The sequence below is a fragment of the Limanda limanda genome, chromosome 13 (assembly GCF_963576545.1).
Source record: "Limanda limanda chromosome 13, fLimLim1.1, whole genome shotgun sequence".
In the NCBI taxonomy this organism is placed as follows: Eukaryota; Metazoa; Chordata; class Actinopteri; order Pleuronectiformes; family Pleuronectidae; genus Limanda; species Limanda limanda.
Genome location: NC_083648.1, coordinates 8,837,670 through 8,855,054, shown reverse-complemented (window position 1 = coordinate 8,855,054; position 17,385 = coordinate 8,837,670). Strand labels below are relative to the sequence as shown.

At 45.1% G+C, this 17,385-nt stretch overlaps 1 protein-coding gene across 1 annotated transcript; it reads right to left on the bottom strand.

Moving 5' to 3' along the window:
- Window positions 1-71: 71 nt before the first annotated feature.
- Window positions 72-16,735, bottom strand: emilin2a (elastin microfibril interfacer 2a). Its single transcript, XM_061084442.1, has 9 exons — window positions 16,491-16,735; window positions 15,813-15,938; window positions 13,352-13,542; window positions 11,259-13,247; window positions 4,652-5,005; window positions 2,275-2,328; window positions 1,744-1,803; window positions 1,454-1,594; window positions 72-751 (listed from the first exon to the last, which is right to left on the bottom strand). The coding sequence occupies exons 1-9, from the start codon at window positions 16,634-16,636 to the stop codon at window positions 417-419; spliced, it is 3,396 nt and encodes a 1,131-aa protein (XP_060940425.1). The 5' UTR covers window positions 16,637-16,735; the 3' UTR covers window positions 72-416.
- Window positions 16,736-17,385: the final 650 nt, after the last annotated feature.

The following is a 17,385-nucleotide window of genomic DNA, read 5'->3' as shown; positions in this document are numbered from 1 at the left end:
TCAACTGATCTCATGCTAAACTGTGCTTTATCAAAGTTTATTGCCCAACCAGCAATATCCCATCCCACTGATATGTTGACCCGAGTCTCTGAGATGGTTTCGTTACGATACATATTTCATTTTAGGAATTTTAATGTTAATTTATAAAGACTTTTATACAAGACATTCACAATAGCTACAAAATAAACAAGTTGATAATCAAATATATTAGGAGCAAATCCTACTTCTCATATTCAGGTATTTTAAGGCAAATGGTTTACAAAAGGCGACGTAATGACTCGTTTAACTGGATTTATAATCATCACGCTGTGGCTGCATCACAGCAAGTCAGTGAGAACTGCCTCTAGTCAACATCTCCTCCAGTCCGACCCTCAGGGAGCAAAAGAGTCCTTGCTCTCTGTGTCCGTGAGCTGCAGCTATCGTTGCGCCTGCTGTGCGTACAGGTAGAGGGCGCTGTAGGAGGACAGGATCTCCCTGGCCTCTGTGGTGGCCAGCTGACCTCCAGTCCTGACCAGACCCACCCGGTCTCCTTTCCTCAGGGGCAGGATGAGACTGAAGGACACCGAGCCGCCGCAGCCGCAGGATCCGCCGGCTGAGTCCCGGTGTTGACCTGCTGGAGGCGCTGCTGAGCTCCGGAGCTTCTGGACGCTGCGGTTGGACACGGACAGGACGGCTTCTACGTGGTCGCCCTGCTTGGCTGTCAGCAGGCCTGAGATCAGGTATCGACCGTCCACTGGTGCAGTGAAGAGGCCTGTGGAAGGAGGAACCATGATGGAGTTAATGAGTTGTCAGACAAACATGATAAAAGGCTGAAGTCAGAGGAATGAGAAGGTAAAGAAAATGGCTCCTAGACGTCAAACCACAAAACTGTTCTCCTTGTGTGATTTTATTTTGAAATTTCAATTACACATTTTTAAAAGGCATCAATTTAGATATGGTTTTAGATTATGTTGTTGAGAAATTGCTTAATTACAAAATACATTTTAAAGTAAAGTGGCTGCACATTTTCTTTTGGCTTACACAGCATCCAAACTGAGCAACATCAACATTCATTTGAAGTCGTGTCTCTGGTCAAAGATGCATTTTCTGGTGAAGCTTAATAACCAAAACAACGAACTGAGAGAAGCTAAAATGCTCCATGGGGCTCGGGGGAGGGGGGGAGCTGATTCAGTGTGTTTTATATAAAACATTGTTTAGTTCAGCTTAAATCTCCACTTACAAGATAATAGGCAATATCATTAAACTGAAATAAATGGATTTAATAAAAATTGGATTTGTTTAGGTGTAACTGAAGTTCATCTGAAGAACCAGGTGTTTGTCAGTGTTTGTGTGTGTGTGTGTGTGTGTGTGTGTGTGTGTGTGTGTGTGTGTGTGTGTGTGTGTGTGTGTGTGTGTGTGTGTGTGTGTGTGTGTGTGTGTGTGTTTGACTGTGTGTGTCTGTGTGAGCCTCTACCTGTGTTGGGGTTGTAGTGTCCACCATCATTGACCAGAACCCTGTTAAAACGAATGATGCCAAAGTCTCCAGAGAACGGCTGCTGGGTGAGGCCGGCGGAGAAGGAGAAGGGATCCGCGAAGGCGCTGTTGTCGAAAGAAACTGAAAGAAAACACACAAGTCAGTGTCTCACTTCAGAGATGAATTACTGCTTCATCCTCCAAGTAATTTAACCAAATATGAACCTTTCTATAAATGGTATCTGTTTTATCTCTATCTATGCAGAGAGATGATTTTCAGGCGGGTTTTACCTGGTGATGCAACTGGAGCTTGTTGCAGTGGGTTCCACGGCACCTTCGCCGCCACAGGAACTAGAACACGACACAAGAGAAGAAGGTGTTAATTTCTTCTGTCAGGGCTGTGAGGCGACACCTTTATATTTAGAGCTGCTTCATTCATGCAAGTCTCTGGCTGCCTGAATCAAATGAATACGATTCAGTGTTTGTGGCTGAAAGGAGAAAAAAACAACTAAAGATCCTTGTTTCAGCTGCTGCAGCCGTTATCCTTTTCAATAACACAGTTTCCTTCATCATCACCAAGTGTAACATTTGCCCTTCGGCCCGGGGGGGGGGGGGTGACTCTCTGCTGAGTGACAGCAGACGAGCTGAAGCCTCCCACACTCCGCCCACACGTCCTTAAACTAAACACATCCACTTTCCACTCCCCTGCAAATCTAAAGCTGCTAATTATTCTCAGCTTTTCCAGTTTTTTTCCAGTTTGTTTTTTTCTACACTTCAGTTGCATGATGTGTAACCTGATAATAAGCGGCTGCAGTGCTGTACCTTGGTGGCTGGTTGACTGAGGCTGGAAGGACACCGGCTGCACAGGAGGATAACCTGCGTGAGGAATCAGAATCATGTTTGGTTTTCCATGTGAAAATCATTGCAAAACACCATGGGTTACACAGCAGGTTATAATAAACTGCATTAAAAGTGTCTTCTGGAATCAGCTTGATTTTTATTTCCAGCAGATTCCGGTGATCACACTTTCCTCTGAGCCTCCAAATGGGCTCAAACCTGCATGGTTGCTGTTAGAATGCAGCTCAGTAGAGCACATACCTCGGCCAAGCCTCAACAGTCCTGTTAAATTAAACAAGCCTTAAAGCCGAGGCCACATTACACTTCTCAGCTACACATTGGTGGTTTAGTTACATGCTTCTAGCCCCATTGGTTAATGTGCCACAGCTGAAAAAACCTACACCCTTATGAAACCACATTTATAACCACTAGGGCCAGATTTTTATTAGGGTTCGCACAAAACTGCACACACTCATTGATACCAAACCCCATAAATTCAATTTTTTCCCTTTAAGATTCACACATAATTCTCTGAGAAATAAGCAAAAATGTTAAGAACTTTAATGGGTTCTTTCCTGACTCGTACCACATCCTTCCATCGAGTTTTGGGATAATCCATCACGTACTCTTTTGCATAAAGTTGCTTAGAATCAAACCAACAAACAAACGGACATGGGTGAAATAGTAGAAAGTAGAACGGTGATCGGAGAGAGAGAGAGAGAGAGCGCAGACCTCACTCAAGGTTAATTCCCTTTGTCTCTTTGTTGAAGAAGGTGAAAAAAGTCAATGGGCTTTCCTTGGGTCATGATCCAGCCCTCGAAAAAAGATGATGTGAGAACATGCATCTACATTTTCAAGGATGAATAAAACCACATTTCATGACTCTAAACTTAAGCCTGAAGATTTTTAGGAATCACGTCTCGGACTCAGAGGAACATACAGGGCTTCCTCTCCCACACTCAGTGACCAGTAACAGCTGACGTCTCAAACCGAGCTCATGTGAAAACTGTAACAAAGCATATTTTGCTGTTTGTTGTTTTCCCTAATCATCCCTCAGCCGAAGAAGTCCAGATAATTCAATCCAGAGCTAAATCTGCGACGCTCTATTGTCTCATCCGTCCAATGGGAGCTGGCCGTGGTTAAAAGGCCTTTTAGTCAAGAATTCTTATGTGTACATGACAAAAATACCCAAAGTACACAGATAGTTAATCCCTCGTTATGGCTTCCATGTGTGAAAAGGGAGAAAACAGAAACAGGTTCCTGACGAGTTCAGATGACAAGATGAATATTGACCATGAACACATGTGGCAACGATGGCTCAGTCTGATACAACGCCAGATGTGTTGTCATAAAAACAGAGAGAGAGAGAGAGAGAGAGAGAGAGAGAGAGAGAGAGCGCCATAAAATCATCTTCTTGTCACTGCAGCGATGATACATGATCGACATTCATCACACAAACGAGGAATGAATGAAATAGTCACTGAGGAACTTTACCGGGACACATACACAAGAGCAGTAATTTTCTCCAGTTTATCTGTCGGCAGGATTACACAAAAACTACTGAACCAGTTTTATTGAAACTTGGTGGACGGGTGCGGTATGAGCCAAGGAAGAAGTCACTCGCTTCTGGAGTGAATCAAATTAAGGAAGCCGATCCAGGACTTAATTTTCCACCTTTCACCTTATTTTCACTTTCTTTCGCTTTGTCAGATCCAGCGTTTTTTCAACTAGTTTGTGAATTTGTGAAGAAATAACACAGGAAGCTTTATGAAATATGTGAAAGTGCTTATATCTGTGAGAAGGGGAAACCTGATGCAGCTCTGGACCATGATCTGGATTCTGTGAATCAAAATAAGAATTTTGTGGCACTGATATTTACTCAGTTACTGCCCAGTCCTGCGTTTGATGTGAGTAGTATGCAGAAATCTTTATTAGTTACCGTGTGGCAAAAATGGCTAAAGGAAATGATATGTTTTTTTACAAATTATGTTCTTTTATTATAATGTCCATTATTGTTGTGATTGGAAACAAATCATGAAGGTGGATAAACCTCTGGACTTGATAACTACATATAAAACTGAAATGTTAAAATGCTGAGGGCCAGTGTGGACAGTGTTTGGACCATGTGCAGGATCCCTGTGACAATCCAAACAGATGTATTTCAGTATCATGTTGGTATTTGCACTGTAATTTGTAGGCTATAATTTCAAACATTGCCAAATCCAGTTCAGTGACATGAATCCAAACAGGGGAAAAATCAAACCGGGCTCAGTGCAGGTTTCACACAGACTAGTCTCCCCAGCTGCAGAGTGGATTCAGTGTAGAAACACTAAAGGTCAGTGTGAACGTTAGCTCTGCTCACCTGGACGTCCAGCAAACACTTTGAGTGGCAGGTCAGACGACTGCTCCGAGCCCCTCCGCACAGTCACCCTGCGGCTGTACCCGGGTGGTCCCGCCTCGCCCGTCTCCACAACGGGCCGGACGGGAACCAGAGGCACGTTGTGGTGGCCCGGCTGGGGGGGGCTGGACGGCTGGTTCGGGGAGCTGATCCGGATGGTGCGCGTGTTGGGCTGCGCCGGCTGGCCGTGGTTGTACGGTTGCCTCGGGCTGGACGGCGGCGGCGGGAAGATTATAGGGATCTGGATTTGTTTTATTCTGGTTCTGGTCTGAGTGGTGTCTGGCAGAGAAACGGGCCTCTCCGGTCGTAAGGTCATTCCTAGAAAAGTGGAGGACAAAAACAAGAAACAGCAGCCTGATTATAAATACATCGATTTATGATTCACTTCCTCACCGTATGATCATCCAGGATAAAAAGCTTCTCTCAACCCAAATGAAAGTTATAGAAAATGTTCTAACTGTAATCGCACAAGCCTCCAGTAAACTTTTTGTTTACAACTCCCACTTCCTCTCGCAGAGTCAGACCGCATCCCTCCGTACTCTTGTGAATTCTCCTTAGCGACGTCCACTCTGATAACGGCCCAAATCAGACCTGGCGTACTCTGCACTGCTGAGCTGTTTTTGTTTTTTTCAGCTGGTACCATTATTACCCTTCGTAAAAGCTGAGCAGGCGGAGTGGGTGTGAGTTTTTCGGCAACGAGAACCATCTGAACGGAAAGCAGCTGGCTGCCTGCCCGGGCCCCCCCGAGTGCACAGACACGGCTGCAGCCTGAGGTCAGAGTAGAGGCGCTGAGAGAGAGAGAGAGAGAGAGTCCCACAGACAAATCAAGATGTGTTTGACAACCAGGTGTCGGACGGATCTGTGTCACGCTGCACTTAAGATCCAGTGATGGGTGGAAACGACTCTCGTGTTGCTCTGGGCAGAGCCACTACAACCTTGTGGGTGAGGTTGGGCATAAGTGGAGAGACTGTCTAACAGGATTATAGAGACGCCGTTCAGGCACAGACACTCACATTAAGGAAATTGCCACTTATTGCGAATGGTTGTACAGTTAAGATTTGGCTGAAAAGGCTTTGGGGAAACTCTGGGAGAACACAAACAACCACGAAGGTGCTGCAGGGAAACAAGCATGGTGACTATTAGATAAAGAATTTAGACACAGACACATGTTCAATTCTCAGCAAAGTCCTGATCCTGGACTGTGATTACAACAAGACTGCTTGTTTTACAATACACCTCCTCACATATTCTACCCTTACTGGCAATAACACCTCAATTAATTTGTTATTGCGGCTTCTTTCATTTCAGACATTTTCTAAATACCTTAAACATTGACACACTTTTCCATTGTTACAAACTTTTTCTTCTAATCAAATCTCCCGTCCTGGGAGACGGATCCCTCACGCGTGTCATGTTGTGTCATGTCTTCCATCTGTATATACAGTGTGTGAGGGCAACACATTTATTACCTTCGATGACCTTGAAGCTTTGCAGCCATTTTGGTGGAAAAAACAAATTGTAAACAAAATGTTTCACACAAACATGTTTTACTTCAGCTACTCAGTTAATTTTGTCCCGCAACTATTTCCGAAGTCAAAATTAAACTAAAATGACTTTAGTTTCTGACAGAGCCAACAACACATCCTGAAAGTAACATCCAGTCGTGCACTGAGGCAAAATGATCAAGCAAGTTACTGGAAGTAATCTAATTACATTTGTCTGCTTGTTACTCCGGATTATGAAAGTAATCAGACACCGTGCTTTTATCAAATAAAACATCATCCACAGAATTCCTTGGTCTTACTGCGAGTGATACCACAAGCTACTCAGGAACCACACAGATAATCAAAAACAAATTAAACCCAGCAATCACGTTGTACTGAGATAATCAGAAATCTCTTTCCTCATTTCCTCCCTTTGCCTCCTTCAGGATGCCGGTTGCCTGAGTGCATATTTCCCATGAGCTCTCCGCCTGTGTCTCACTCCACGGTCTCACTAAGGGGGCAACCGCAAAGTCACAAAAACACACAGGAAGGCTGCGCACGCACACACAAGGGGAGCTGGTGCAACCAAGAGACTCACCAAAACCAGATGTTATCGCTCGCGAGCAGATCGAGACGCTGCAGGGGGACGGGGGGGGGGGGGGACGGGTTTAGTCACCGGTGCCTCCACAGATTGAGGTGACAGAACGTGAGTGTGAGGAAGTGTGAGAAAGCCGAAAGGAATATTGCAGCAGACATGTCGATCACGCCATTGGAAACTAGTGTCAAGGGTGTGGAGCACGCACAATCGCACACACACACACACACACAATAATGCATCACACATAGTTCTCCCTTTTTTCGAGATGCACATGGACACAATTTCACCCTCCACCCCATTTTTCTCCAGTGGAATTAATGATGGGAGGTTTAAATGGTGCAGTGCATGGCAGACCTCAGGAACTCCCATTGTGTCTCTGGCTCCATTCTCCTCCTGAAGACTTACAGATGGGTTCCTCGGGTCAGGGATGGAAACACCTCAACCCTGGCAGCTTCGGAAAGGGTCTCCGGGGAAGCTGGAGCGCCCCCTCAAAAATCTAGGGCTGACTAAATATATACTCTGTGTGTGTGTGTGTGTGTGTGTGTGGCAGTGTCGAACACAATTTTCCTTTCTTTCCCAGCAGACACCCTCCAACTTCAAAGGAGTCCTTTGATGTGTTGTTTTTCTTGTACTCCCTCATCACTGCAGACAGTTCATCTCGCTCCCTGTCTCCCCGATATACAGCCACAGTGATCAATTGCAAAGCATTGATCCATGGAATCAAAGAATGTATATTATCCCCGGCTTTAACAAAACTGCCTTTTATTGTATTTATGTGTGTGTGTGTGTGTGTGTGTGTGTGTGTGTGTGTGTGTTGGTGTGTGTGTACATCAGCTGGCCCGTTCTGTCGATACGTACTCCCAGGACGGGGCGGAGGAAGAGGAGAAGGAGAAGTCCTCTGGCATTCTCCGAAGGACAAATTGGAAGGAAAGAACTGAACAGAAGGAGAGAGCGACGAGGGAGTGAGGAGAGAGCAATTGAGAGATAGGAGAGAGAGCGAGATGGCGAGAGAGAGAGAGAGAGAAGGAAACAACAGGGAAGTGATTTGAGCCGGTCTGGGATCATCTCCAAAATAAAAAAAAGGAGGAGTAGAAAAAAAAACAGCTTGAGAATCGAATGAGAAAATTCAGAAAAAGTGATTAGTCACCGGCTGCATGAGGAAGGCCATGCTCAAGATTTCCATATATCCACTTACTCTAAGACATTATTGACAACATGCTTGAAAGTTGGACTTTGACAGAGCCACTGAACTCTCCAAACTCTCACCGGACGGCAGGAGACAAACACACAAGGGTTTCGTGGTTCTCCTCTTAAACCCAGCAGCTGCCGATGGAGGGCGAAGCGATGCCAGCTGAAGTCACGCAGCTCCATTCAGCAGTCCCATTGACTCAGGGCCGAGCTATTCGGGTTAATCTTTCAGTTATGTTGTTACAACACCTCATCTGTTCGCAGCCTCCTCCTCGGGGTCTTCATATGACCGTGTGGAGAACATGAGCTCAGGCGCCGAGAGGAAACAGTTCAGGAGGCTCTCAAACTCCACCACACCCAAAGAACTGGGATTTCTCATGGACATTTTATCTCTAATTCTCTCTTTTCCAAAACGTAAAAAATCTTTGACCGCACAGCTCGACTCCCTCTCTTGTGAGATTCAAGGTTTTCGACTATATGGGCACAAAGTGAGATCACATGATATTTGCTGTTATAGGAGAATTTGGCAGTTTGGGAATTATGAACGTCCGCTCTCTTGCCAAGAGAAGCATCGATACCAGGCTGAGATCTGAATGGTTAATATAGGGGGGTATCACCAGCAACTGGCTAACTTAGCTTAGCACAAAGTCTGGAAACAATTAGCCTGATCTGCCAAAAGCATAGAGCGTATGTAAAGAAAGACGAAATGACCGCTCCCCAAAAGTGAAGCCAAATCATCTGGATTGCCCCCTGGTGGCTGGCTGCAGTAAAGTTAATCAACGCTGCCTCCTCCATGTTAGTGGATGGAACATGTGCCAGACTAAAAAGTCAAATAAGTTCTGAACTGAGATGGATTCTGTCATTTTAGGCAGTTCTTATCTTTTTTGATATATGTCCAAGTGTTTTTATTTTACCAATAAGTTTGGTATTAATTATTCCTATCAGTACCAAACTCTGCTTCACATTATGAACTATTTCTATTTCTAGCTTTTGATTTACCATCGAGGCATTAAAGTGCTATCATCTTCTCATCTAACTGAGAGAAAAAAGCAAACCTCTGTCGGGTTCATGTCTGAGCTGTAAATAGTTACGACCAGTAATCTGCAAAGACAGGAAAAAGCAGATATAGAAAGCCTGCCTCCATTTAAGGTAACAAATTAACACATAGTGCATGGTGTGAAAATTACAGATTCTATCGGGGGGGTTTTGTGTCATATCAGTTGCCTGCCAAATGTTCCTGCTTAAAAAGTTGTCTGTAAAACAGGGATTGTCAGTTTGACCCTTTGTACAGATCGAACAACCAAGATATAATGTGTTATTTAGTTAGCCCCCGCCTGTTTCCAGTCTAATGCTAAGCTAAGTTAGCCAGGGAGTAGCTTCTGCTATCAAGCATAAATAAATAAGCACATTTCCCAAAATGTCAGACTTTTCCTTGGAATACTAGATAAAGAAGAAGATAAACTAGTATTACACAAACAACACTCATGAAGTGAGATCACACACAAATATCTTTCACAATCCTGCTGCAGTACGCAGAGCTCTGCCTGAGTTAATGCCGGGCAGGGGTGCTGTATAATGTTCCATGTACGGTAATGAAATCGAACATCACAGTTTGGAACAGGCCATATTTGGCAACGACCGCAATGGAATACAAAATGCCTTCACGGACTCCCGCCTCACCACACCCCGACCATTAATGCATCCACCTTCCCGTTCTCCTCAGGTCCCTACCCCACCATTGTTTGGCAGTTAAAGAAAGGGAGGCACCAAGTGATGGGGCCCCAGTCATGACATCACAGCTGAGGGTAGTCGAAGCATCTGGTCTTGGGTGTGGAGGCCTGCTTCTCCCCTCTCCATCAAGACTGGCTCCAGCAGTGAGTCAGGGCCCTTAATGAGGACCAGACTCCACGCATCAGGCTGAGGTCACCCTACGGGAATCTCTGGAGGCTGGCATTTGTACATGTGTCGGAGACGGAGGGGAGGGAGGGAGGTGTATTGTGTATGAGGCTGCGTGTTTTTGTGTGCGCTGAGGGTTGAGGTCTGCAGTTTTGTGGTATCGGCATTAAAGCAACATCACGGTGCAAAACAGAGGACCTCACAACACAACATGTTCATAAAGGGAATAGGCGGGTATTTACACCAGGGAGCAATGACACACGCAATAGTGCATGTAAATTATCAGTAATGGTTATGAGGGGCTGGGACGGCAATATAAGCAGAGCGTGGAATGTGCAAATGTAAGATTCGGTTTACCTGTCCCATTCCTTACATTAAAACTGAGGAATTCTTAGGACAACATGAATCTAAGTCACAGGAAGTTTCCAATGTGGGCCTCTGCCTCTCGGTGCCGGGATATATTGAATGACAGATTCAAGGCAAGCAAAAGGAGGCCCAGTGAACTTGTGTCCTCCCACTCCGGGAAATACCCTGTGGCCATTCATGGGATCTGATCCTTCCGTTCCAGGCCTCCATGTAAACCAAGCGAGCAGAATGCATTATATGGGGGATTATCTTCGGGAGCAGTTTGTGTTTACACAGATGTTAATCACAACGGATGAATTGAAAGTTATGACGGAGAAGCTGAAAAAAGATTGTTGGTTTGTCCCACTTCTTGCCTTTCAGTGTTTGACTTTGCTAATGTGGAAATCCATTTAAGATGATATAACCGATGGACTTTTTATTCTACACAAGATATGTAATTTCGGCCGCGAGGGGTTTCTCAAACTAAACAGTAACAAAAGGCCTAGTTTGATCAAGTGGAGAAGCAGAGTGGGACCTGACGTTGCTCAGCCACAACATAGATGAGGTATTGTATTAAAGTTTTATTCACATTACGTAGCTAACGGCAATGAATAATCATAATCCATTACTATTATAAACATTAGAAGGAAAATCAGCTGACTGGCTATCAGTGTATTTTTCCTTTGTCACTTGTCCCAGAAGTTAAAGCACAGACGGACAAAACCAGGGGTAAAGTAAAAGTCGACCAAAAGAAAGCTATAAACACCTTTGCCTTCCAACATCTTTGGATGACACAGCTAACAACACCACAGCCAGAAGCTTCTTAATATGGGTTCCAATGTCTGCAATCAATTGGCTTCTGCCCCCACGACCCTCAAAGGATAAGAAGTCCAGACAATTGATGGATGGATGTCAAGCTATCAAATGCCAATATCTTTAAATATGACCTCACACTGACTGTGTTTATCTAAATGAAAGTCTGAGAGGTCCCGTGAAGACTTATTTTTTTAAAGACACAAAAACATGCCATCATCAGAGTCTCATCAAACCACAAACTCACCTGGCTCCTTGGCAGCGATGTCTTTCAAAACATGCTTGGCCATGCTTGACAGCTGGGCCTGGAACTTCTGCAGGGAGTTCTGCAGGGCGACGATGTCTGCGCCGTGACTCCTGCAGGTGACGTTCATCCTGTTCACGCCATCCTGCAGACCCCCGACGTGCCGCTCCAGCCCGTCCTTCAGCTCTTTGATGTTCGCAGAAACCCCGTCCAGCCTCCCACACACCGTTTCAAGTCTGGTCACTCGTCCGTCCACAGTAGACATGCCATCAGAGAGGCCCTGTGTGTTGTGTTTACACTGACTCAGTTCAGATGACACCTTCTCACTTAGCGAAACAAGCCTGCTATTCAGCTCCTCCACCTGACGTCTGGTGTCGTCTGTGTGATCACTGGTTACCGCGGGGACTGACGCCCAGTTGTCCCCAGCTGTACTCCCAGTGCCACTCGGCTCCGCGTGGCAGCATGTTGAGTTTAGTTTGTACATATCTAGGTGGTATTTGCTCAAGGAGTCACTTAATCCTTTCACTGCACCAGCCAGGCCGAGCACATTATCTTGTAGATTAACTAGTCCTTTTTGGAAATCGTCCATCGTCTTGGCACGTCTTTCATTCTCGACCGACTGCCTTTGAACAATGTCCTCCAGGTGCTTGACCTTGTCTTTGTTGGCACTGACATTTGAGTGAAGAATGTCCAAGTCATTCCTATACCGGATCAGGTCCTTTAAAATGTTTTCTAGGCCTTTAGGTGCAGGTGAGGAACTCCCTGCGTCGCCAGTACTTCCTGAGCTAGAGCATCCTGCAGAGCACAACTCTCCAACAGCATTGATCTTATCATCCAAACCTTGGAGGAGGAACTTGTTGTTATTGACTTCTGACTGTACGGAATCCATGGAGTCCCCAAACATCCCTGGGAATGAATTGTTGCTCATTTCCACCAGCATGTTTGTGAACTGGTCCTCCATGCTGTTCAGACGTTCACCCAGAAGCTTTCGAAGTGCAGCCACTTCATCTCCAATTGTACGGGTCAGCTTCTCCTCAATGTAGAAGCAGTGAGTCTCTGCGTTTTGTTCTGTGATATTTATACGTGCCTCCAGCTCCTCAATCTGGAAGCTGAAATCGTTGTCAAGTTCCTGAGGACCTGCAGACAGGTGCTCCAGCTCATTGTCAATACGGACATTCAGGATGCGGTGAGCCTCTGCAATGCGATCGATCTCACGCCACAGGTCTTTGTGGTCACTGGGATGCTCGTCTTTTTTGGATGGGTCTGTCTGCCTTTGAGTGCGTATAGGTCCATCGGCGGCAACCATGTCCAAACGTAACTCTCGGATCTCCTTTCTCAGGTCAGCCTCCTTAGTTTCCACCAGCTTGCTCAGGTTGACCAAACCCTGGTCGTGGCTTTCTTCCCAGGTCTTCTGCAGAGTCTGGATCTTGTCATTGCATGAGCTTTGGAGCTTGGCCATCTGTTCCTCCACACTCTGGTCCAGCTCCTTCTTCAGCTTCTCAACTTTCCCATCGATGTAGATCTGTATAACATCAAACTCTGCTATGGCTGGAGTCTGGGATTGCGAGGCATCCATAAGAACGCGGATCTGTCCCTCGTGACTTGTCATGGTTCCTCTCAGGTCTTCCAAAGCGTCATCCTTACTTTTCAAGTCATGGTTGATATCATCCATCCGGGCAACTATTTTTTCTATGGCCTTGTCTCCAACAATCCCTCCTCGGACGGCCTGATGACCATCGAGCACTGCTGGACTCTCCTCTGTGCCTGCGGCCATATTGCTGTCTGGTGGACGCATGTTGTTAAGAAGTGTTACCAGCATCTTCTTTGTGTCTTCCTGCAGGTCTGTGCGGAGGTTGCTGGTCAACCCTGTCAGAGCAGACTGGAGACCCAGCACTGTCTGAGAGAGGCGCTGAACTTCTCCTTCCAGAAGACGCACCTTATCTATCCCGCCATTCCTGGTCTCATGGTGCCCTGTTTCTCTCCTCTCCGGCCCTGGAGTCACAAATACAATATTACTGTTTAAATAAACACAAAAAAAGTTTTCTATGAGCAGGTTTAATTTAGTGGTTTAGCAGTGTTGAGTGGAGCTGTCTTACTTTGAGTGTGTCTGGCTGTGAGTCCAGGATTCGGTGGGAGGTAAGGCTGCGTTCCCTGCGCTCTCTGTCGATCTGGAGGCGGTTTTAAATCTTTACAGTCCAGACCTTGGTAACCAGGACAGCATCTCCACTCTAACTCTGTGAATGTCTTGTAGCCAATCTTGTACGTGGGTCGAAACCGAGTTTTGTATCTGAAAAAAACAAAGCAGTGTAATCAATAACTTTTGTTTTTCAAAATCATAAGAAAGTATGAACCTGAAATGGGGTTCACAAACTCAGACCAGTGTTTTCCGTGTTATTCCTTTCTTTTTGGACATTTTTTTGTTTTTGCCCTTTCAAGAGAAACTGTTCCAAAACTACGTATTATATTGCAATCACTAAAACCTCTGCTTTCTGGGCTCTGATCGTTTTTGAGCTATCTATTGTTCACAGCACATTTACTTCTAAACTTTCAAGCCAAAGGAAACAGTTGGGAAAGAAACAATAGATGACATAATTTCCCCGAAGGCAAGGGGTCATGCAGAACATCTGGAGAGTTGATATCTGAAACAGTCACTTTTGCTCGTTTTCCCAACTGTCGCGCTCACTGATAACACAGTTGACAAATATGGGGGAAAAAAAGGAAACTTAAAACCTGTGGGACAATGAAACTCTGTTGGCTGTAATCAACAGCGTGATCTTAAATCCCAACAAGAGATAATATGAAGCCAAAACTTGATGTCATAACTTAGAAATGGGAAAACCTGAGATGTCTGTTCTCACTGGCAGCTTTTCTGACTTTACACAGACTTGAAAATGAGTTCCAGTGATCTAAGAATGATCAGTTTCCATGGATCCTTTCCACATCACCATGACTCTTGTGCATATGTTTGTGTGAGTGAATAACAAAGTAAAACCACAAAACGTTGCGTTTCACAATTAATGACTCACAAAGTCAAATCTATTGCATTGCAACACATTGTGTGACAACTGTTAAACTCCCATTTACAGTAAGACGTTATTAAGGAATATAATGATTTGTTCATCTCAAAGGTTTTGGGTTTAGATGAGGCCTTAAATCAAACTGTGTGCTACTAGAAGATGATTTATTACTTTATTACAGTTAAAGGAAAGGAAGTGAAATCCAGAATATATTAAGCTGTCACATTTTAAAATATGCACATTTGAGAAAGATCGACTGCATTGGAAGCAGCAAAGCTACAACAGGGCATTGATTTGTTATATTGAGAGCCATACAACTACTTATAAAGAATCAACAGCTGGGAACTATTAGATGATGATAACTTACATTCAAACACCAGACAAAACTATATAGAGTCAGAGAGACAGAGACAGATCTCTTCTGGACGTCTAAATACTTAGTCAAATGTTTGGTGTGTGGAGCCAAAGAGATTCTGGTTTTGTAGTGTATAAGTTTCAAATCTGACCCCTGCCCTAAATCTAAATAAACACTCTGAGTAAAATGATAATGATGAACATTAACGGTAATGCTTCAGCGTCAGCAGTCCTGTTCAGCTACAGTTGCATCCAGATTCGCTTGTAATCATTTGATACTCATGAAGATACTCATGTCTTTAGCAAATATAACAACTAAGATACAGCCTCAATGGATCGATCTAGAGTCGCTGCAGTGGTTGGATCTTCAAATAGGAATATAATCTTGATCAACTTTAACCATAACTTTGTCTGTTTGTTACTTAACTACTCGACCGATTTCCATGAAACTTTTAGAGATAGGGTGAAAGCATTGGTGGAGGTATGAGGTCTGCGGGTGCCCGTCTAGTTTCAGGTATCGTTCTAGAATTGGCATGAGATGTCAAAGCGCAGAGGTAGAATCTAGGTGTGTTACTCCATCAGTATTGTTGCTTTCAGACATGAACTCTGGAGAATGTTGGCACGATCGGGAACAGACAGATTTTCTTTCCACGTATAAGAACACAGCAGGAGTCTCTCGAGATGTCTAGACGTCAGAATTAATCACCACAACGTCTCTTGACATCAGCTTTTTTCCTTTTTGCGTCTGTCGAGTGGAAGAAACGTCATCAACACAATCTCTCGCTCGCAGTAAATCCTCCAGAGGATCTGGCAGGAGAAACTCTCAACAGCGTTCTCGTTCACAGCCCCTTTGGAGAATGTCAGGAGACCAAGTCAGGAGAAGGTCTGAAAGCAGCTAATGTCTCATCTTAACCCGAACCAAACCTCATCTCTAGTACCCACTCCAGATCCTTGGAGTCTAAAGACCTCATCATACTTGGGCTACACTTCCTGTTCCTGTTAGTTGGCCTAGTTTTTGTGCTCTTCTATCATACTCAAATCTGTGCAATTTGACTTCTGCCAATTTAGTTTCTCATGCAGTCGCTGTGAAGATGCCTCCCTCCTGGTCTCCCTCTGAGAAACATTTTGTATCTGTCTGTCTCATACATCCAAAACATGCACCCTCGACCCCTTCCCGGATGCTCACGTCACTAGTTGCTGGCAGCCGGGCTGGTATGCTGGGCAGGGGGCCATCACGGGCTCCTGGAAGCTCTCCACACTCCCCTGCACGGCGCAGCTCACGTTCCTGTGCACCACATAGGCGCACCAGTTCCTGAGGAGAGAGGCAGGGAAACCGTGAGAGAGATATTCAAGACCAACTCTGTGCAGAAACCACAGAGAATGGCTGGACTTCTTAGTGATTTGACAATACACTCATCCTAATGAGGTCCATATGGTTTTGTTGCACTTTTCCTGCAAGGGCGTGTCACTATTCAATGATGTTTTCTGTTGTAAACGCAGTAACGGTTTCTGGTAAATGAGAGATCAGAGACATTCCTGCGTTTATCTGGATCTTATCACCTAAGGCGAACTGGTGCCAAATTTAGTCGCAGGTTGATACAGGCTCGTTGAATGGAAACCAGGCCACATGTTGTGACCATAAGAGGCTAAAATCTCAAGCGATGCGAGGCCACTGCGATAAAAGAGAAGTTTGGAAGATATCGCATTTCCTTTATTTGGCGGATCCAAAAGTGCATCAGCAGCGCACAGGTCTCACCACAAGGGATAGCGGGATTTGACGGGATAAACTGGATCTTGACTTTGACACCAACAGTTTATATGTTTCCCAACAAAAGGAGGATTTCAAATAAAACACCGTCCTTACCTGCTTCTGTGTCTGTGCACCGCTCCAGTGTACGCAGACCCGTGGAACAAGTCATAGGAGGGGGGAGACCCGTGCGTGGAGGGGAAGTTTAAAAACAGTGTGAAAACTATCCAGCGCCAGTCCATCTCTGCGTGTCGGTGGTTCATACTGACAACCTGAGAATAAATAGAACTAACATATAAAAATAAAAAAGAAGGCTACTCAGTTATTATCATGCGCGACGTTCTCCCCCAAAAAAGTCGCTCTGACCCAGAGGCTGCTCCAACTCCAGCAACTCCTCAAGTTTGTGGAAGTCCACAGTCACTGCAGCTCCAGTGGAATGACGCTCAGGGCCTACACCCTCCTCCCAAACCCTCAGCTGAGGAGAGAACTCCCCCCCTAGAACATCCAAAGATTTAAAGTCTGATAGATGTGTCAGCCTGTGCTAAGGTTTTCCTTTAATTAAGTTCCTCTTTGCCAGGAAACAGTAATTAATCTGAGAGACTAAATGGAGGCTGCCACCAGAGAGGATTTGGGGCAGAAGTTGATGAAGTCTTTGTGAGCCAACAGCCATTAATTAACACCTCACTGATGAACCATAACAGGATCATGTCTATTGAATGCAGCCTGAAAGGTGTGTGCAGCAGTGGTGTTGATGACCAGGGGGGTTGAGGCCAGACGTTTGCAGAGTCTGAGACAGAAAGCAACACATCAGTTACACCAGAGCTTCAATTCACAGCAGCAGAGGCAGGAATACTTTGTCACTGGTTTCTTGCCAAAGTGGGAGCATGAGGAGGGTTGCTGCCATCTCACAAATCATGTTGTTCTCTGTGCCTCAATCAGTTTCCCCTAGAAGCCAGAGGAGATGATGGGTTTAAAAAAAAAAAGAGGACAGACTGGGGACAGGTATGGATGC

Bases quoted from the DNA above. Each gene is read 5' to 3' on its own strand.
- emilin2a (XM_061084442.1), bottom strand. From the start codon at position 16,636: ATGAACCACCGACACGCAGAGATGGACTGGCGCTGGATAGTTTTCACA. The intron at 5,006-11,258 runs GTGAGTTTGTGG...CCACTTTTCTAG, and splicing joins CATCGCTGCCAAGGAGCCAG to GAATGACCTTACGACCGGAG. The intron at 1,595-1,743 runs GTAAAACCCGCC...GTTTTCTTTCAG, and splicing joins AGCTCCAGTTGCATCACCAG to TTTCTTTCGACAACAGCGCC.